General features: G+C 37.0%; 2 protein-coding genes across 2 annotated transcripts; one reads left to right on the top strand and one right to left on the bottom strand.

Moving 5' to 3' along the window:
- Nucleotides 1-2348: 2348 nt before the first annotated feature.
- LOC309840193 (olfactory receptor 51A7) lies at nt 2349-3287 on the bottom strand (the record flags this gene model as incomplete). Its single annotated transcript, XM_082682266.1, has 1 exon — nt 2349-3287. The coding sequence occupies one exon, from the start codon at nt 3285-3287 to the stop codon at nt 2349-2351; it is 939 nt and encodes a 312-aa protein (XP_082538392.1).
- A 14029-nt stretch (nt 3288-17316) lies between these two features.
- Nucleotides 17317-18243, top strand: LOC309840214 (olfactory receptor 51A7-like; the record flags this gene model as incomplete). Its single annotated transcript, XM_082682286.1, has 1 exon — nt 17317-18243. The coding sequence occupies one exon, from the start codon at nt 17317-17319 to the stop codon at nt 18241-18243; it is 927 nt and encodes a 308-aa protein (XP_082538412.1).
- Between the last annotated feature and the right edge of the window lie 5158 nt (nt 18244-23401).

The following is a 23401-nucleotide window of genomic DNA, read 5'->3' as shown; positions in this document are numbered from 1 at the left end:
AAAACACTCTGTGGATGTAATTAAGGTTAGATACCTTGAGATGGGGAGAGTATCCTAGATTATCCAGGTGGGCCCCAATTAACTACATAAATCCTCAGAAGCAGAGAGCCTTTCCTAGTTATGGTCATGGGGAGATGCGACAATGGACGAAAGGCACAGGAGATATAATTTTGCTGGCTTTGTGGATGAAGAAAGAGAGACTTGAATCAAAAAATGCAGGTGGCCTAAGAAGCTAGAAAAACTCCATAAAGGAATTCAGGCTTGCCAAAACCTTGACCTCAGCCCCGTAAAACTCATGTCTGACCTCTAATTTATAGAATTGTAAGATAATAAATTTATGTTGTTTCAAGCCATTATTTTTATGATAATGTGTTATGCAGTAATAAAAAACCAATACAGCATTCCTGATATATAATACCCCATAAGCAAAGGATTAGGTATAAGTAATAATGTAAAGTATTTATATTACACCATCGAAGCACAAGGCAGAGTATTAACAAATAAAGTAGTAGACAAACACAGGCATTGAAAAATGGAAAGCTCTTGTGTGAACATGGAGTCTTACCATTATCTGGTAACATATCGGACATCTATTGAAGGATTTTAAGTGTGGTGGCATTTATACTTTAAAAACATGCTTCAGGGGCGCCTGGGTGGCTCAGTGGGTTAAAACCTCTCCCTTGAGCTCAGATCATGATCCCAGGATTCTGGGATGAGCCCCACATTGGGCTTTCCACTCAGCGGGGAGGGGAGCCTACTTCTCCCTCTCCCTCTGCCTGCCTCTCTGCCTACTTGTGATCTCTGTCTGTCAAATAAATAAATAAATAAAATCTTAAAAAAAGATCCTTCAAACAGTTTATCTCGATTTAAGGGATGAAAGGATAAACCTGGGGAATTTTAAATCTGAACTAAAACAGCTGCAGGAGGAAATCAGTGAGTGAAAAAAAATATTTGAGATAGCTTCATAAGGGAGGATCTTCACAGTTTGATGATTGAAGCTTGTTTAAAATATTTTACTCCCCTGTCTACAACTAAATATTATTGTCTTGCAAATGAGGCCAATGCTACCTTTCCAGCTGTGACAAATAAGCAGTATGCCAGCCTCCTCTTTCAGCATGTCTGTCTGAATATTCAGTCACTTATGTCTGTACACTCATTGTTTAGTGGAACTTGTGAATTTCTTATAAATTATGTTCGTTGTATAGCAACAACAAAAGCAACAACAAAAAGCAACCTAAATGATTTTATTCTGTCTCTGCCCGTTCCCAGAATCACGCCATGGTGGGATTGTTGCTGCAGCCTCCTGTCAGTGCCCTCTTCCTCTCTCTCAGTAGAATCCTTCTTGCTCCTGCTTTCAGACATGCTTTCCGTAACATGTGATTCATCGTGTTAGCCATCTGCTGTAGTTATTAAATTGCCTACCCAGTACTTCCTGTATTTAGTCTGTTCGAGGCTTTTCTAGGTACTCCAAAATCTAGTTCACTCACACTAGTCAAAATTATCCCTCACGATTTGCCAAATTATACTCTTATTCCAGCCAGACTAACAGCCTTCATGGCTTCTATATGCCTTACTAGTTCATTTCTCCTTGATAGCATAGTGGGTGTACATTGTAAATATATAAATTCAATAAATGCTGCTTGAGTAATAATCTCAATCTGTCCAATTTTATCCATTATTTAGGAGATGACTCAAACCCAACTGCTCCATTATATAGTGTTTTGTTTCAACTACTCAAAATATGGGTTAATCTTCTGTGAATCATATCATCTATCACTTGATCATTTCATCCTTCCCATTCAATAATGTATTCTTGACTTTATTGTAAATTCCTTTCACTCTCCCACAGTCCTCCACTAGATAGTGACCACCGTGGTACTGAAATAGGTGCCAATTCATATTTTTTTTTAAGATTTTATTTATTTATTTGACAGAGAGAGTTCACAGTAGACAGATAGGCAGGCAGAGAGAGAGAGAGGGAAGCAGGCTCCCTGCTGAGCAGAGATCCCGATGCGGAACTCGATCCCAGGATCCTGAGATCATGACCTGAGCTGAAGGCAGCGGCTTAACCCACTGAGCCACCCAGGCGCCCCGGTGCCAATTCATATTTACTGGTTGATAATTTAACTTCCGTATTTGAATTTTTATCTCCTACATATGTTTTTTTTTTTTTTAATTTATGTATTTGACAGACAGAGATCACAAGTAGGCAGAGAGGCAGACAGAGAGAGAGAGGGAAAAAGCTCCCTGCCTAGCAGAGACCCTGATTTAGGACTTGATCCCAGGACCCTGAGATCATGACCTGAGCTGAAGTCAGAGGTTTAACCGACTGAGCCACCCAGGCACCTCTATCTCCTACATATGTTAAACAACTTTCCCAAGACCTTTTCCCGGATTTGCTGAGTTTTTGCACAATACACAATGGGGTTCATTAGGGGTGGCAACAACAAGAATATATCTGCAATAAGGATTATAACTAGTGGGCTTTTGTGCCTGGCAAAGCGATGCATGGCAGCCAGGGTGATGATGGGTACATAGAAAGTGAGCACAGCACACATGTGGGAGACACAGGTATTGAGGGCCCTGAGCCTCTCTGCCAGAGAGGCAATGCTGAGTACTGTCTTCAGGATCAGCATATATGACAGAAAAATTAATGCCAAGTCCAGCATAGTACAGAGAGCAACAAAGAAGCCATAGATAACATTGATCCTGTTGTCAGAGCAGGCCAGCTTCATGGTGTCCTGATGCAGACAGTATGAGTGAGAAAGGAGATTCTTCTGACAATATTTTAGTCTCCTGAGAGTGAATGGGAATGGAAGCACTAAAAGAATGCTCCTGATGGCTATAGTCAATCCCATTTTAGCAACTCTGCGGCTAGTGAGGAGAGAACTGTATCTCAGGGGATTATGAATGGCAAGAAAGCGATCCAAAGACATAACTAGAAGCACTGAGGATTCCATGACAGTGAATCCATGGATGAAGAATTCTTGAGCAAAGCAGGCATTGGGTGAAATTCCCATGGAATTGAACAAGAAGATTCTCAGCATGGTAGGAAGGGAGGAGAAGGACAGGCCCAGGTCAGAGATGGCCAACAGGGCAAGGAAATAATACATGGGCTCATGAAGCGAAGGTTCTGTCTTAATGATAAGGAGGATGGTGCTGTTGCCTATGATGGCAACCAGGTAAATGAGGCAAATAGGAATGGAGATCCAGATGTGGGCATGTTCCAGTCCTGGGATTCCAATCAGAAGAAAAAGCTGGACCTCAGAATTATTGAAAGCAGACATGAATGGGAATAGGAACTTTTTAGCCAAATCTAAAATCACATAAATAAAAAGCAGTCACACTTCTGGATCAGTGTTGTGGAGATAAGCAGCTCTCTTACATGCTATGCTCAGAAGCATATTTGGCATAATAGTAATAAAATGCAATTTTCAACACTTATCAAAAGTCCTTAAACATGTTTATGTTCTCCAACACGGGAATTTCACTTGTAACAATTTATCCTATGGCTGTGGTTTTCCAACACTTTTAGCCAAATATGAACTCATCATATCAAAACAGAACTGCTTTGCTTGCGTCGGTGATAGGCATGCAGAATCTTTCTCACTGTTCTCCGCATGATCTTTAGTAGTTGTCTCATTGGCTTTATAACAAGATCCTGACTTTATGTAAAAAGTTAAAAATAACATTTTAAGAAAATAATCAAAGATCCCTGAGAATATGTACACTATGGTAAATGTTAAATGCTAGAAAGTAAATTTATAGACTAATCTGAAATGAAAGAGTTCCTACTTCAAGCAGCTGTGCACCACACTTCAGGTATATGTTATTATTCCAAGGAAAGTATTGATGCCATATAGTAGCATCAGCTGTATGTTCACCATATCTTTCCTGATCAAATTATCTTCTATTCTATATTCATGACTGAATTAGTCAAAGAAATTCTAAATGAAAAACATCCCATCATTCAGTTTCCCTTTGTAAAAATTATAAATCCACCTACATATTAAAATAAACCTCGTTTTATTTTTAGGGTCCCTATTAAAAAGTTCACAAATTATATTTTCCAAGGAAAAATATATAGTCTTTCAACTGACTATGAATTTATTTTCATCTATCTGTTATCAACATAGTTTCTGGAACATAAAAGGCTCTCAGCAAAAGTACAAAAACTAAATGTGAGTGGAAAAAATGTAAAACATGTAGAATAATTTCTTTTATTCTTTTTTTAAGATTTTGCTTATTTATTTGGGGGGGGGTAGATAGTGAGAGAGAACTGGCAGAGGGGAGAGGGAGAAACAGGCTCCCAGCTGAGCAGAGAACCTGATATGGGCCTCAGTACCAGGACTCTGGGATCATGACCTGATCTGAAGGCAGATGTTTAACTGACTGAGCCACCCAGGCACCCCTGCAATCATTTCTTAATGTCTTCTCCTTTTTATCTGTACTAATAACTAAGGGATATTTATGCTCACTCTGCTCACCTACATCCTTAATGGTAAACTTGTTCTTATTCAGACTATTCTTTTGGACATGCAGTATGAACTTTAGCAGAAATGAGCCATGAAAGTAGGCGAGATCACCCAAGAAAAATGTATAAAATAGAAATTTTAAATCTCAGAACCCGGAAGAGAAACAAGATTGTTGAGAGGATCTTGTCCAAGAATATCTAGATATCTGGGAGAAAAACTAGCAGAATGGGATATAGTGGATATCAAAGGAAGACCATTTTTCAAGGATGACAGTCATTGTATCAAACATTGCTCAGACCTCTTAGAATTTCCATCGTTAAGGTACAAAATAAGCCCTCAGATCTGATGCAGTAGTCTCCAGATATGTATTCAGCTTGGCAACTTGCTATCTGTGTGAATCTGGGTAAGCTGCTTAGGTTTCCAAATAGATGTATATACTCTTCCATTAAATATTAGAAACACAGTATCTATACACAACTAATGAATCATTGAACACTACATCAAAAACTAATGATGTACTATATAGTGGATAACTGAACATAATAAAAAAACACAATATCTATCTAAAATAGTTATTATGTAACTATTAAAACCATGTATATAAAGTAGTCTAATACAATCTTTAACATATGAAGATAATCAATAAATACCAACTACTAATAATTATTTCACCAAAATTTCCTAACCAACCATTTCACACATCAAGTCCTAGACTGACTGAGGAGGACTATTTCTATCTTAATTGACAATACAGTTTACTTTGATTTGTGATATTATCAGTAAATGGGACCTTCTTAATACTAGCATTAATAAAATCTTTCCTAAATTTCAGGCCACGTACTCCCATTCACACTCCATTTACATACACAGAACACACACACACACACACACATACATACACACACTAAACCACTTCCTTTTCCTTCCCATAATCATTTCTTCAAAAACAAATGGATTTTCATTTAATTGCACTTACCAAAACTGGATGCTCAATAGGTCCCTGAAAATAAAAGTAAGAACTTTCAACTTTGACTTTCATTTTATCTAGATGTACCTACTTCTACTTCCCTCTGGGATAGGGACCTTTGGGAGGAATAGAAAAACAGCCTGAGTGATTTTGTGTGTGTGTGTGTGTGTGTGTGTGTGTGTGTGTGTGTGTGTGTGTGAATTTACTTACAGGAAAACAGGTGGGCCTAGTACATTAACTCTTTGATGCCCAAGAACTACAACCTGAGCTAGAGAGAAATTATGAGGCAAAACAGTTGGAGAACTACTCAAGTCAGAGGTAAATGCTAGAAATCACACTGATAGGGGAAGCTTGGTATGTAGCATTCATGGCAATTGGGCAATACAGTTAAAAGAACAAATTATTTGTAATCAAAATACTTTAGTTGACCATACCACTTTGCTTTTTTCATTTGAGTTTAATCATCCACAAAATGGAGACAAGTATCAAGTATTTATGAAAGCACTTTACAAGCTATAAAATGACTTATCAGTTATTCCATTTATTTTTTTGATCCATTTTTGGCAAATGTCATTAGATAAAGATTGAAATAGGCATTTCCTGCCATGCCTGTTAGATTTCCAACCAGGTATCCACAAATTACATGCCTCCTACATTATATCTTGCATTCAGTAGAACTATTTGAAAGCTATCTCCTGTAATTTATTCATATCTTTCTAATTTTTATGGACGTCCTATAGTGGTTTAATTCCTAAATTGAATAGTAGTTACTCAAGCTTATGAAGCAGTATGAAAATTTGATAATTTAATTATAAAAAAGATATATATATATATATGTATATATATATATATATATGATAACTAACATACATGTATCTGGGAACAAAGGTGTAGAAAGTTAAGAGTAGCCCCATTTACATAACTTTCAGTCACGTATTTGGGAATTTTGCTTCTCATTCTTGTAGTTTACTTTCTGTTGGGCAGGAGGCTCTGATTCCCAGAGTGGGGGATACAGCAAGGGTACAATTAAAATTTAAATTATAGCTCCTGCCTACTAACTTTTATCTTCTCAAGTCCAAAGACCAGCAGACACAAAAAGAAGTCCCTAACCTGGCAGGGGCAATTAATCCCTAATCAGGAAAAAACAAGGATGCTGCTAAACAATGGGAGGATGGAAGAAAATGTTCAGTACTCAGATGGCTGGCTGGTTATCTCTTCATACTTTCCTGACAAATTTTGATGATGAATGAAAAAGGCCAGCAGCCATACCCTGAGAAGAGCATGGTATCTAGAGGTTCATACATTTTGGCAATAAGGGTCTGGGTCACTCCACCATGAAATACACCTAGACCATAAAGGTTCTAGGTGAGGGGAATTTAGAAAGGGTAGTAGAGGTGGAAAATAATGAGTTGAGGCTTCAAGAATACTGAAGTGAGTGGTGTCTGTTGTATTTGATTCTCTAACCTTCAATATTTATGTTCCTTCAGGCAAAGAACCAACCCAAACACTGGATGGGCTATTCCAGACTGGATGAATTTACTAGATGAAGCAGTTGGATATGAACTGTGCTATGGCAGACTCTTATAAATGCAGTCAATAGTACTGTGGAACTGAGACACCACTTCCCCAGCTTCCAGGAATATTGGCAGCTATTGGAATATAACTGAATTCTACTGGAATTTTTCTGATCAAAATGAAGCTGCCTCACCCAAGTTCCTTGCTGGTGGAACAGACTTCATTCAGTGATTGGTTGATACAGAAGTTCATAAATCTTTTTTTTTTTTTTAAGATTTTATTTATTTATTTGACAGAGAGAAATCACAAGTAGATGGAGAGGCAGGCAGAGAGAGAGAGAGGGAAGCAGGCTCCCTGCTGAGCAGAGAGCCCGATGCGGGACTCGATCCCAGGACCCTGAGATCATGACCTGAGCCGAAGGCAGCGGCTTAACCCACCGAGCCACCCAGGCGTCCCAGAAGTTCATAAATCTTACCTTTTTGTCTCAAAGGCTATTCCAATGCACAGTTCTCTGTAGGATTGACAAAGCCACCCAGTACAACTGCCTCGATTATCAAATTATCCTTCTAACCAATCAAGATTCTTCCACATTCCTATAGGCATTTTTACTGAAAGTCTACACACACACACACAGGGAGAGAGACAGAGACAGAAAGACAAAGAAAGAGAGACAAAGAACAAAAAAGATACCCTTCCTGCTAATCTTCACCTAATCACCTATTCTTGAATGAACCATACCTTAAATAGAATCAAACCAATAATTCTGGAAGAGATGGATTTTATTGAGTTTCTTTTTGACAGAGAGGTAAGTAAACATATTTTATCTGTTAAATAACATTCCCAAGGACATTTTTGAGACAGATAAATAATGTTAATATAAATCTATTGTCTCTTGTTAAAATGTCTATATTATCCAAAGCAATCTACACATTTAATGGAATCTCTATCAAAATACCACCAACATTTTTCACACAGCTAGAACAAACAATCCAAAAATTTGTATGGAACCACAAAAGACTCTGAATAGCCAAAGCAAGCTTGAAAAAGAAAACCAAAGCTGGAGGCATCACAATTCTGGACTTAAAGCTACATACAAAACTATAGTGACCAAAACAGTATGGTACTGTCACAAAAATAGACACATAGATCAATAGAACAGAATAGAAAACTCAGAAACGGACCCTCAAGTATATGATCAGCTAATCTTTGACAAAGCAGGAAAGAATATACAATGGAAAAATTATAGTCTCTTCAACAAATGATGTTGGGAAAATGGGACAATTATATGCAGAATAATGAAACTGGACCACTTTCTTATACCATACACAAAAATAAATTCAAAATGTTGAAAGACCTAAATGTGGGATAGGAAATCATCAAAATCCCAGAGAAGAACGTAGGCAGTAACCACTTTGACACTGACCATGGCATCTTCTTAGTAGACCTGTCTCCTAAGGCTAAGGAAATAAAAACAAAAATAAACTATTGGAACTTCATCAAAATAAAAAACTACTGCACAGTGAAGGAAACAATCAACAAAACTAAGGGCAACCTACAGAATGGGAGAAGATATTCACAAATGACACAGCTAATAAAGGGTTAGTATCCAAAATATATAAATAAATAAAACAACACATGAAAAACAAATAATCCACTTAAAAAATGAGCAGAAGACATGAATAGACATTTTCCCAAAGAAGACATACAGATAAATGGCCAATCAGCACATGAAAATATACTTACCTTCACTCATCATCAGGGAAATAAGGATAAATACCACAAAAATATATCACCTGTACCCCTGGGGATAAAAATATATGTTTATAAAAAATAAAAAATTATATTAAAAAAAAAAAGAAAAAATATATCACCTAACACCAGTCAAAATGGCTAAAATTAACAATACAGGAAATGACAAGTGTTGGCAAGGTTGCAAAGAAAGGGGACTCCTCTTATACTGTCAATGGAAATAGCCACTCTGAAATCCAGAAATGCAGGTACCTCAGAAAGTTAAAAATAGAAACTCCCTACAACCCAGAAATTGCACTACTAGGTATTTACCCAAAAAACACAAAAACACTAATTCAAAGGGATATATACACCCCGATGTTTAGTAGCATTAGCAACAATAGTCAAATTATGGAAAGAGCCCAAATACACAACAGATGAATGGATAAAAAATAGGTGGCATATATACATATGTATATGTACACACAATGGAATATTACACACACACACACACACACACACACACACACAGCAATGGAATATTACTTGGTCATAAAAAATAGTGAAATCTTGCCATTAGCAATGACAGAGATGGAGCTAAAGAGTATTATGCTATGCAAAATAGATCAGCCAGAGAAAGACAAATACCATGTGGTTTCACCCACATGTGAAATTTAAGAAACAAAACAAATGATCATGGGGAAAAAAGAGAGAAAACCAAGAAACAGACTCTCAACTAGAGAGAACAAACTGATAGTTATTAGAGGGAAGGTGGGTAGGAGATGGGTTAAATAGGTAATGGGGATTAAGAAGTGTACTTGTTGTAATGAGCACCAGGTGTTATATGTTAAGTGTTGAATCACTAAGTTGTATACCTATAAATAATATTACACTGTATGTTAACTAACTGGAATTTAAATTAGAAAAAGAAATCTATTTTCTTATTTTTAATAATATAATTCAGAAATTTATTTGTCCCTAATTAGAATGTGGAAAAGTTTTTAATACATTAATTTATGAAAAAAATGAGACTGTCTAAATAAACTGAAATTCAGACACATCACAACCAAATCCTGAAGAAAAAGAGAGACATGTTAAAAGCAGAAAAGAAAAAGATAATACAAAGAGAGAAACAATGGTAAAGAATGCTGAGATGGAAGACAATAGCATTGCATTTTGAAAGTAGTGAAAGAAAAATCTATCAACCTAGAATTCAATATTTGCCAAACTTATCTTTCAAAAAGAAAGCCAGTTGTATACAGTTACAAACAAAACCTTAGAAAATTCATAGCCATGAGAACTGCATGCAATAAATGCTAAAGAAAGTTTCTATGTAAGCTAAGTAAAGTAAAGCTAAAGTAAAATAACATAAGATGGAAATTCAGATAAATAGAAAATAATGAGGAATGCCCAAAAGAATAAATATGTGAGAAAACAAAATATTTTGTCTTTTCTTAATTTCTGGATATGATAATTTACTTTTTAAAATAAAAGAATTACAATATACTGAGAGATTTGTAACACAGGTAGAAATATGTACGTGACAGTAATTGCTTACAATTTTAAAATGAGATAAATGGAAGTATACTGTTAAAGGTTTCTTAAATTAATACAATCTTTAAAAGGGGTAGGGGGCTCAGTCAGTTAAGCATCTGGCTTTGGCTCAGGTCATGATCCCAGGGTCCTGGGATTGAGCCCTGCATTGTGCTCCCTGCTCAGTGGGGAGTCTGCTTCTCCCTCTTTCTCTTTCCTATGCTATGCTCACTCTCTTCCTTTTTCTCTCTCTCTCTATCAAATGAATAAAAATCTTTTTAAAAAGTTTTTTTGCGTTACCTATGTGGAAGTATAATAGCAACTTAAGATGGACACTGGAAATTAAGGTTGTATTCCATAATCAAAGGAGCAATTACAAAAAATAAAACCCAGAAAGTATAGCCAAAACCCAGCTGAGGAAATAAAATAGAATACTGAAACATACCTGAATTGATTTGATTTAAAGATTTCTTAAAAAGTAAGTAAAGCTATATAACAGAGAAGAGAAAATAGATGGGACAATGAGGCAACAAATAAAACAATGATAAACATAAAATTGAATGTATTAATAATTACATGAAATATAATGGGCTAAAGACCCCAATTAGAAAACTAGAACTAGTCGAACTGGATTAAAAAACACGCCATTTATAAAAGTTGGCTATGAACTCACAGATAAGTTAAGAGGAAGAAGATAGAAAAGATGTATCACCCATACCAATATATATGGTGAAAGGCCAAATTATCAGAGCATATGGAATTTAAAGCAAGACATAGCATCAAGAAAAAAAGGGGACATTTTGCAATCATAAAAAGGGTGAATTCATAAAGTCATAACAACTTGAAGTTTATACATCTAATAGGAAAGCTTCAAAATACACAAAGAAAAAGTAACAACTAAAAAGAGAAATTCATAATCAGATTTGGAGATTTTAGCGCATCCTTCATTGTTATGTAAGGACCTATTTTATATTTTTATTTTAGCCAGAGGCTTCCATTGAGGTTATACAATAACTTTATTCTTTAACCCTTAAACTGTCCCTGCTCCCCTTCCCCCATGGGACTTAAAAACAAGTCCTGGAAACCAGCTCCAGGTGTGGAGGCCAAGGAAAACAAGGCTGTACCCACCTTGAGTCTAGCCCTGACATAAATACAGCCATCTTGGCAAAGCAAAAGCTGGCACCTTGCACTGTAAGAGTGGGTTAGCATAAGAATGACCATCCTGAAGGCTGGGAAGCCATTTTAACTGACTGTCCCTAACCAGCCCACAGGGTGCATGTAACTTGAGATAAGAGAAAGTAGCTAAAACCTAAGAAACAACTTAATCATATACCACCAGGGCCATTAGGTGATGGCACCAGGGGGACCAGTTAACTTGCAGAGATCACAATCCTGCAAGACAGGAGTCTCCCTTGGTTTGCAAATGTCCTGGTGATTTACAACAAAAAGGGCTATGTCCTTAATGGCCCAATTTCCAGAGACAAAGGGTTCAGTTTCTCAAGGCCTAAGGTCGACCTCCCACCATAAAACTGAAGGAGGCTGAGGCAGAAGGAAATGTAAATAAAGTTAAATTTCTTCTAAACCTAAATCTCACTTAACTGCCAGGATGGCTCCAGGGTGATGCTGGAGTGGCAAAAGTTTAAACAAAGTTAAACTGTCAAAGTGGGACATAAGATATGTATGTAGCCATGAAGAAGTGCCTTGAAAATGCTATATAAATCCTTGGCTTTGAGTGCTCGAGGTCCTTGTTGAAACCCGCTGCGCCGGGCAGATACTTGGACCCCAGCTAGCTGGAAATAAACCTCGCTGTGTGACTTGCATTATCGAGAGTGTTCTCTGTCTAACTGAGGGGTGGTCGACTCCGTACCCTAACAGTTACTTGGTACCATATGTAGGTAAAAATCAGAAATCTGTGTCTTTCTATATGTAAATTATTTTTCAATAATAAAAACAGGAAAAAACACTTTCACTGATGATAAGAAGAAACAAAGAAATGGTGAACCAAAAATAATATATCAATTAATTTGGAATTAAATGATTTCTTGGAGCCTCAAGTACTTTCCCTCATTTCTGGGGCAGTCTCTCCTTGATATATGCAGGTATCCGAAATCTGTGAGACATCCAAGCCTGACCTTTTCGTGGTCTTGTGGGAACCAGTGAATTAAAACTATGGTCCTGGACCAAGCTCTCTTCCAGGATTTTCTAGGAAATTTCTCAGGGAAATCATTTGTTTACTGAGGGTAGCAGAGCTGGAGGAATTGTTGTCCCAAGAGTGCAAAAGTCAGAGGACAGCTCAAAGAGTTCTGGGATTTATAGATAAAAGTCTTAGTCAATAGTTGTGGTACACTGAGATGAGAAGCCTGTAACCTAAAGTCATTTCTGTTTCACTATGTGGTGAAATGGTAAGTGCAAAGGGGACCTAACATAATTGTCATTTGTATCCTGAATGGCTTTGTATCCTGAAATGTGTCTGAAAGGTGAGTACTCAAAAAATTGGGTACTGCACATAAAGGAACTGTGAACGAGAGGTACCGCATGGAAGCTGATATAAGGAGCACTATGAAGTGGAAAATAAATAAATAAAGAAAGAAAGATTCCAAAGGGGAGAAGGGAATGGAGGAAGCTTTTCTCAGAGCAATGTTTGCCACACAAGAGGAGAGTTCAACTTAAATTTGGAGAAGAAGCTATGAAAATCAAAAATGCACTGAATTTTCTTTTAGCCATCCAATGGCACTGTTCACTTCACCCATCCATGGTTCATCTTAGATAGCATCCAGTTGTTCACGCAGTTAGACAAAAGGCTGGACAAAGTGAGAGAGGGACTGGGAAATAGGAAAACCAATCTGTTTAAAGAATAAAATTTATCTGGCTAGATAAAAACAGAGAGGGAGGCAAACCTAAGAGACTCTTCACTATAGAGAACAAACATACTGATGGTTGCTGGAGAGGAAGCGGGTGAGGGATGGGCTAGATGGGCGATGGGTATTGAGAAGGGCACTTATGAGCACATATAATGGGTGTTATATGTAAGTGATGAATCACTAAATTCTACGCTTGTAAACCAATACAACACTATTATCTTAACTAACTTGAATTTAAATTAAAAAAAAAAAAATTACCTGCCTAAGCAAAGAACGGGAAGGCAGATATCCCAGGTTGAGTCAGGCCATGGGTAACAGGGTCTCAGCTATTAGACTAGAATCACGAAAGGGCTTTAGTCTTGGCAGAAACAGCAGCTGAGATGACACTATGGTTTCAGTTAATGGAAGAACTTTGGAACAGGGACCAGAGGACAAACAAGTTAAATAAGATGAGTCACAGGAGATTGGAAAGGAAGTAATTAATATAAGTAGCAGTAGAAAGTTGAAAGTAGAAAGTAGAAAGTAGTGCTTGGCATCTGGCAGGAAAATAAGACATACTTAGGTTTGAATTCCAGTCTTACCACTTACTAGCTGTTTCTTTGCTTCCTAATTCATAAAACAGATAATAACAGTACTTGCCTTATAGGGTTGCTCTGAAAATTAAATAATGTACATAAAGAGTTTAAGATACCATTTGTCTAAGAGGAAATATTTCTGAATGTTAGTTCTTATTAGTAATAACATTTAGGACTTTCTCTCAAGACAGTTAATTTACTGAGGAAATATTTTAGTAACATCTCTACATGAGGCACTGTACTTGACAAACAAATGTACTGGGCTCCTTTTGACAAGCATGGAGAGGTAAACCACTTCGAAGCATGAAGAGGTAAATGAGACAAAGTGTGGTGGGCAGCAAAGCAAAGTTTACTGAACAATAGTACAAAATTCCCAAAGAGGGAGGGGACCTGAGAGCGTTGTCCTAGGCGTTTCTAAGTGTAGGGCTTTTTATGAGCTCTTTTGCAGAACTGTTTTAAGTAGTCAGGGTGTGCTGAGTGGTGCCAATCAGAGCTTTGGTCACGTATCTATCTGTCTACCTATTAGGTTACTGTCCATGTGCTCATGGTCTTTTTATGGCTGACATCTGGGGGCTTATGTCTTAATTGTCCCTTGCCCATGATACTGACAGATGCTTTTTGGTTAATTGTCTTATTTTAGGACATCTTGTAAAAGTCATTTCTGCTAAGCTGAAGTTTTGGGGAACCTGGCTAAGTTAGAGAAAGTTTGGGGAAGTTAGGGCATAAGGTGGTGCAGGAGTACTTAGAAAACATACCCATGCATGCACCTTGTCTTGAGTCAATGAAGCTTGTGCTTCTTTTAGGGCAGAGACTTTCACATTATAATGAAGTGGAGGAAGTTGGGAGAAGGAGAGGATAAGGGCAATGGGGGAACCCTGAGAGACTGTGGACTCTGAGAAGCAAACTGTGTGTTTGGGAGGGGAGACAGGTGGGGAGCTGGGTGAGCCTGGTATTAAGGAGGGCATGGATTTCATGGAGCACTGGGTGTGATGCATAAACAATGAATCTTGAACACTGAAAAAATAAAATACCGTTTAAAAAAAATAATGAAGTGGAGGTTAAAGGTCAGAAGACAGGAAGGGCCTAGGGGCATCCTATAAGAGCAGGTATAAAGTGATTGTGCTTCTTATCTTGGGTGAGGAAGTCAGGCCTTGCTCTGTTTTGAAATAGCACTACTGAGTTTTATCACTGGCAGATCCTCTCTGGTATGGTCAGTCTATTTCCTGGCCTCAGAGAGCCTGTTGGTTTTTATATTATTCCCTTTGTTCCCTTAAAGTCCTTAACTACTGAGGTTTTTGCATTTCTTTGTAATTCTGACAAGAAGTGTGCTTGGGCAGTTGGGGTGTAGATCTCTAAAATAGGTGGGGGCCTAAAATGATTTCTCCAGTGTCCTGAAAGACACATCTTGTCTTTTTGTGTGTACCAACAACTCTTTCTGCTTAGAGTTTGAATCAATGTCATTTGAATCAAGCTTTTTCATTTATTCCATGCTTCCTATCTCATGTTAAGAAGTTTAAAAACTGAATACATCACAAAGAAATTGCATTCTGATGGAAGACATATAAATATTAGTGTTGGGAATAAGTAATATAAATGGCAAGTAAGGTTGAAGCCTTGAATTTTATTGCATCCCAGTTCTAGTGCCCCGTAGAATTACCCCAGAGCTATGTTAATCAACGTAAGTCATTTCGATTTCATTTCTGACAAAATTGCATCAGATGAGAAATAAAAGGCCAACAGAGATTGTTGATAGCAAAAATCCAGCAAGAAGAACCAACTGTAAAACAGTAAAGGCAAAAGCAGGATATTTAACAGAAAAAAATAGTTAGGGGCATAAGTGCTTTATGAGTGAAAGGAATTGGTCACTGTAATATTGTGATTTATAATAAATATATGGTCTTCATGCAGGTTTTTGGCACTGATTTTCCTTGGAATTTGCTGTGTGATGAGAGGGATAAAGTTGTTTTTTTCTCATGTTAATGTAACTTCTGCACCTCACCTAAGACTGGGGGCTGTTGTCTGGAGAATCAACCAGGTGATAGGAGGGTTGAAACTTTTAGTCCCATCCCCTGACCTCCTGGGAGAAGAGAGGAAGATGAACTAAATGAAAAGCTTGTGTTTCTGATTCCTAATAGATGAGAATGCTCTGACAAAGCCCAGGCTTCTCAATAAAACCCTCCCTTCTCTAGGCAAAGGGGTAGAAACCATATGCTCTATGTGCCTTGGAATCCCATTGTCCCAGATTTACCTAATTCCTTAAAGAAAGAGAAAACTCTCAAAGGTACATATATAGTGGGCTCAGTTGTCTATTAGAACAAACAAGCTACAGTTGGAAAATATCTATTTACCTTATGGTGTCAGAAAAAAAAAAAAAAAAAAGGATCCAGAGAGAACCAGTCTCCCTCATCACCAACATTCTGTGTCTCTCACCTTGCCACCCACCATGGTTGGCTTATAGTCCAGTTGGCTGAGTCACTTTGTGTTTATGAGAGTATATGTTGGCCTATAAAGTCTAAGAATCTCTCTCTACTCCCGTGTACATGGATGAAGAGCACTGATATGGATTACTCATGTCCTTTTTTTTAAGATTTTATTTATTTATTTGACAAACAGAGATCACAAGTAGGCAGAGAGGCAGGCAGAGAGAGAGGGAGGAAGCAGGCTCTCTGCTGAGCAGAAAGCCAGATCATGACCTGAGCAGAAGGCAGAGGCTTAATCCACTGAGCCACTCAGGTGCCCCTGGATTACTCATTTTAAAGAACATTCTAGGGGCACCTGGGTAGCTCAGTTTCTAAGTTTCTGCCTTTGGCTCAAGTCATGATCCCAGGATCCTGAGATGGAGCCCCGCATGGGTCTCCCTACTCAGCCCTCTCCCAGTCCTTCTGCTTGTGTTTTCCCTCTCACTGTGTCTCTCCCCATCAAATAAATAAAATAAATAAAATCTTCAAAGAAAGAAAGAAAAAGCAAACATTCTGCTTCCATGCAAGAAAATGGGATTTTTCACTATACTATAAGAGAAGGGTAACAATCAAGCACACACAACCTATTTTCTGTCCTTTCTTTGTACCTCCTCTGGGGGAGAGCTTGTGATTAATGTCAGCTTTAGAAGCTCAAGTCCCTGGCCTGAAAAATATTTGGAAGAAAGGACTATAGAAATTGGAGAAACCACTTAATATCTGTTCTCTTAAAATCTACTTCCAGCTGTTTCCAGCTTTTTTTTTTTTTTTTTTTTTTAATTCTAGGCTCATTCTGGGCCAAGCTAAAAGTGTTATCCTATGGTTCGGCCTAAGAATATAAAATTTTTCATTGACTTGGGTTGGGGAGGTGCAAATCCTAATAGAAAAGGGAGAATTTGTTTGCAGGTCACTGCTCCTTATGTGGGTATTTTTGTTTGTTTGTTTTGAGGACTTTATGGAGAAACGTGATTGGTCAAGATAGTTCCTATATTCCTGCTTCTCCTTACCAATTAACATTATCTGACTCTATTATCAATAGCTTGTTCAGAAGAAAGACTTCATTCTTACATTTCTTGATATGAGTTTCAAAATTGCATTTCTTTGTGTCTCAGACAAAAGTGCTGAAAGGAGGGAAATGAGAATAATAGACTTATGTTGATAGTATCATTTCAGGTCTGGGAATAAATACTTTCCAACTGATTCATCATGCACACTCTCAATTCCTCTAAAATTGAGATCACCACATTCTTCCTGATTGGAATCCCAGGACTAGAGCATGTTCACATTTGGATCTCTGTCCCCATTTGCCTCATGTACCTAGTGGCCATCCTTGGCAATTGCACCATCCTCTTTGTTATCAGGACAGAGCCTTCACTCCATGCCCCCATGTACTACTTCCTCTCCATGCTAGCTGTCTCTGACCTGGGCCTCTCCCTCTCATCTCTCCCTACTATGCTGAGGATCTTTGTTTTCAACGCTACAGGAATTTCCCCAAATGCCTGCTTTGCTCAAGAATTCTTTATCCATGGATTCACAGATAAGGAGTCCTCAGTGCTCTTGGTCATGTCTTTTGACCGTTTTTTGGCCATACGCAACCCTCTGAGATACAGCTCCATCCTCACCAATGCCAAAATGGGCCTGATGTTTCTCGTTAAAAGTGTGCTCTTAGTGCTCCCATTTCCTTTCACTCTCAAGAAACTGACATATTGTAGGAAAAACCTACTTTCTCACTCTTACTGTCTGCACCAGGATGTCATGAAGCTGGCCTGCTCTGACAACACGGTCAACTTTTTCTATGGCTTCTTTGTTGCCCTCTGTATGATGACAGACAGTGCGTTCATTGCCGTGTCCTACATATTCATCCTGAAGACTGTGATGGGCATTGGATCTCATAAGGAGAGGCTCAAGGCCCTCAACACCTGTGTCTCTCACATCTGTGCTGTGCTTATCTTCTATGTGCCCATCATTGCTTTGGCCTCCATGCACCGTTTTGGCAAGCACAAGTCCCCAGTGGCCATGATCCTCATTGCTGACATTTTCTTGCTAGTACCACCTCTGATGAACCCCATTGTATACTGTGTGAAGACACGACAAATCCGTGAGAAGGTTTGGGGAAAACTAGGTCTAAAATGAAGGTATGGGAAAAGGTAAGAAAAGGTCAGCCAAGATAGGAGAATAAAATATTTCTAAGCAAAGTATTATGGATATTTATTCTTACCTTCCTTGATCATTCATATAATCACTACAACATATAGGCTGGGCACTGGGATCTATAAGCCTGGGACTCACATGGGCATTAACAGGTAAATATGGAATAAATTTTGCAATACTATATTTTAAGGATTTTTACTTATTTATTTGACAGAGAAAAGTTTTACAATATTATTGAAATCATGAATCAATATACTGATTTGGGATTTTAGTTACACTATTTATTACAGCACCAAGATAAATACACAAGGGAGTAGAGCTTGTGCTCTCTTACAGAAAATGTATACTAGATGAAGTGGAAGTTAAAGGATGTTAGCCCAATCCATTTACAAATTTTCTTTCAGGCAGCCTTCAGAAATATATTTGTTGAGGGGTCTTCAGTCTATTTAATGCAAATTCTTGATTTCCCATTTAAGGAAAGAAGTGTATTGTCAAGTGCAAATTGGTTAAAAATTTCCTCTCTTTGCTCTTTTTTAGTAATCAAATAGGGACAACCAGTGATTCTCTTTTATGTTAGAGCTTCAATAGCCTTGAAATAAGACAGTGAGTGGCGCCTGGATGGCTCAGTCGTTAAGCAGTTGCCTTCTGCTCAGGTCATGATCCCAGGGTCCTGGGATAGAGCTCCATACCGGGATCCTTGTTCAGCAGGGAGCCTGCTTCTCCCTCTCCCATTCCCCCTTCTTGCATTCCAACTTTCACTGTGTCTATCTTTGTCAAGTAAATAAATAAAATCTTAAAAAAAAGAGAAATATGACAATAAGATCTCTCATAAACATTCTTTAAGACAGACCAGATTTTTTCTCCATATTTCAATAGGTTTCCAAGAAATTATAGTTACTAAAAGGAGAACAGAGAGATCATTCTGCTCTTGGTAGGAGACAGACAAGCTGGTAGTTCAGTCATTTTTAAAACACTGATATTCTTTACTACTTTAAAAAAATGGCTCTCATGCTTGTTTAAGAACTTGGTATTTTGAACTATGATATATGCAATAACACTAAAGAAGCTAGAAATAATTTTAAACTAGCAGAAAATGACCATATATTAAACAATATAAAATTATATTTATACATATATGGTTTCATTTTTTTTTAAATAGTCAACTAAAGTAGATTGACTATCTCAGTATACTCTGTAAAATTTATTTGTTTCCTGTTTGTCTTTTATTGGTGAGTACTTCATAGAAGACAAATATTTAAAACATAAAACTTAGAATAAGTCAACCAAAACCCTTTAAAAGTTTGTACTCGGAATTGGGGAAAAAACTATTGGTAATCAATTTCAATATTTTATTGCCTCAGTTGAACTAAAAAATTAATTAGTATTATTTGTTCCAAAGAACCATTTTGAAGAAGATGTTCTCTGATGAATAAATATTCATATATATTTTATGTCCCCAGGTGAGTTTACCTGAGTTCTTACTGTTCAATAGCTGACCCTGTCCAGATGCCCATAGCTTAGTCAAGACAAAGTTCTGAGCTTCCTCCCAGGTTGTTTCCAGTTATGTTATTAGTTCATCTGTTTTTCTTTCTTACTTATATTTTGTTTCCTTAAAGAAACTGCATACATCACATTTGTTGGCATATCTCCAGAGTTGTACACTGTGTATAAATGACATCTGGATAATAGTCTGACACATCTCCCAACTTGTTTAGATAAAAAGAACACACAGGCACACATACCAAAAAAAACAAAAAACAAAAAACAAACAAACAAAAACCTTTGACAACTCAGAATATGATAATAAATTACAAGCACACAGAACATCTAGAATGATAAAAAACAAAACACAACAAACAAACAAACTGTTGCAAAAATCAGTCAGGAGCAACTATAAATTTTAAATCAAAGATGCTCACCTGAGAAATGGTTCATATCCTGTTTAGCGATGAGAAAATGCAAATAGGTGGTCATAAGAGAATCAAGAAGAATATTTATCCTCCATTCCTTAGTATTTGCTCTCAACACAGAAATTTGGATCTTTACAAGACAGAAACTGCTCAAGTCATAAGTGGTGGGCACCTGGGTAGCTCAGTCGTTAAGCATCTGCCTTCCACTCAGGTCATGATCCCAGGGTCCTGGGATCAAACCCCATGTTGGGTTTCCGACTTGGTGGAAGGCCTATTTCTCCCTCTCCCACTCTTCTTCCTTGTATTCCCTCTCTTGCTTTGTCTCTCTCCATCAAATAAATAAATAAAATCTTTAAAAAAATGTTTTTCTGGATAAGAGTGAATAGGCTACAATCTGTTTTCCTCAATTATAAGAGAGGTTTAATGCATTTCCAACCATGGTTCCAGTGACATTTCATTTAGAATGTACCAAAATATTTCTAAGAAGAGATTTTTAAGTGTCAACTGGGAATATAAAAAAAAAAAAAATGGCAACTGTAAAAAAGTTTCCTAAGAGAGCAAAATTTATTAACCAGCTCTAAAATTGTAGGGGTGCCTGCTTGGCTCAGTGGGTTAAGCCTCTGACTTGGGCTCAAGTCATGACCTCAGGGTCCTAGGACTGAGATTGGGCTCTCTGCTCAGCAGGGAGACTGCTTCCCCTCTCTCTCTGCCTGCCTACCTCTCTGCCTACTTGTAATCACCCTCTTTGTCAAATAAATAAATAAAATGTTAAAAAATAAAATAGTGTGTAGTTTGCTCAACAAATCAATAGGAAGAACAAAGAAGAATAAACACACTGCAATATACTCTAAATGATACGAAAATAGTATATAATTAAGTAATATCAAAACCTTATCAAAAATAGATTCAAATAATAGTGGCAGAAAAAATTACAACCTACTTTAGATACCATATTTGTGTGTGATCTTTTATTACACACAAAAATAAACTAAGATAAATTAAGAATTAAGTACAAAGATAATTTTTTCAAGTTTTTATTTAAATTCCAGTTAATTAACATACTGTATAATCTGACATTCACTAGGTACCAGACATACTTATTTGTATAAACTCAGTTAACTTTTGCAAGAACATGGGAAGTTAGATTTTGTTACTTCCTCCTGTTTCATGTATTAAGAAGCTAAAGCTCTGAGAAGTGAAACAATTTTTCCAAAAACACAGAACTATAAAGTGTTAAAAGCTTGAATCTAAACCTAGACAGTACATTTCCAGAGCCTACAATCTTACACAGTACACCAGATCAATTATTATTTTGCTTCTTTCTAAATTTAATAATTCACATTCCAGGAATCTAAGAACAGAATCAGAGGTGTGATCAAATATTTATTCATAATGTATATCAAGGACTATTTTCTATGATAAAAATGTAAACTACTGAAATATTAAGTAATAAATAACATAAACCATGATATACAAATAATATTAAATATTATTCACCTATGCACCATAGCATCAACAACTAAGTGGCATTTGCTAAGTGTTATATTAGATATTAAGGATGAAATGAAACTTAACTTTAGACGTGCTATTAAGGGGTTTACCATCCGGTGGTGGGGAGACCAAGTAAATAATTAAATTCACTGAGTAACATATGGTAAGCTTAAGTACACATATAATAAAGCAAGTAAAAGACTGGTAACTTGTCTATTTTAGTGAAGAATTAAAGGAGAGTGCTTCCTAATGGAAGTAAAGTCTAATATAAAATTTGATATATTATTAACAGAAAATGATAAATAATATCAAGCACATAAGATATACATTTGAGTATATACTTCTATCCTAGCTTAAAATGTATGTGTATGCAGGGATGCCTTGGTGGCTCACTTGAGCAGTCAACTATTGATTTCAGCTCAGTTCATGATCTCAGGGTCCTGGGATTAAGCCCTGAGTTGGACTCCATGCTCAATGGGAGTCTGCTTGAGGATTCCATCTTCTCCTCCCTCTGCCCCTGCCCCCTGTATATGCTGTCTCTCAAATAAATAAATAAATCTTTTTTTAAAAGTATGTCTGTGCACATATGCTGGTTATTAAAAAAAGATTCAGTTATATATCATAAAATCTCTCACAATATTATGAGTGATTTTTCTTATCATCACAAAATTTTAATTATATATTATATATAGGTGTGTAGAATTTTATATTTATAATTAGACATTATAATCAGACATGACATTTATAATCAGAACAACCTCTAAATATATTAAATACATTCCTTGACAAATTCATGTCCTATTAACAATTGTTATGGGGACGAAGAACACTGATAAAAGTGTTTTTGGTATGGAGCAGGTGAGTTGCCTTTTGAGTCAGATGTGAAAAGTGCTTTTGGAATAATAAAAGATGAACATACATGCAGTAGACTGCCTTAAATATTGACCATCATAAAACTGGAAGAATGCTTACACATTTCTACAACAGTGCAGCTAAAACTCTTGGAATTTATAATTTTCTATACTCTAAAAAGGCCCTTTATCCCTGGAGGCATTACCCTATATTCAAGCACAGTTATATTTCTGAAGTGAAATGTGCAGATGTTCACCCAATGTGTAATAAATAATGACCATAAATACATTCAAATCAGTTTATGTTACCTTTCGCTGCCAATAAGTTTTGGCCCCAAATTTAGGAATAAAAAAGAAAGTTTTTCCAGATGCTTTTAAATTCATGAATTATAAATGGAGTTATTATCTTTTAGAAAGGTCTTCAAAGAAGCAATTGAAGAGCTATTGGTGTTGGTAAGAACTTCCGAGGAAAAGTCTGGATGGTTAGAGTAGGGGGTGGTCCTGCATGTCTACCCTGCCACAGGTTGATTCCAGGGTCAGAGACTGGTATTTCTTGGTTTGAGCAAAGTCAAGTCACAAAATTGTCAGTGCTTGAGCTGAACAGAAGGCAGAGCAAAAACAGCAGAGTTTGGAAGTGGTATTCCCTGTCTGCCAGGAGTAAGAAGTTGATACGCGAAGAGGAGACAAGTGGCTTAGATCAGAATATGGGCTTGGTCTTCTGTGCTCAGATAGGAATTATCCTGAGTGGAACAAAGTTTCATAACTCCATGTGAAAGAAAGCGGGAAAATTCCCCAACATCCCATCAACTCTATACTGAGGTTACTTCTTGACAAAGAAAATACTGTTAAGAAAGGTAATCCAAAGATTTCCTACAAAGAAACACCAAA

This window comes from Mustela nivalis (assembly GCF_964662115.1).
Source record: "Mustela nivalis genome assembly, chromosome: 9".
Taxonomy (NCBI): Eukaryota; Metazoa; Chordata; class Mammalia; order Carnivora; family Mustelidae; genus Mustela; species Mustela nivalis.
Note: the sequence above shows the minus strand (reverse complement) of the source record. Positions and strands in the feature narration are given on the sequence as shown.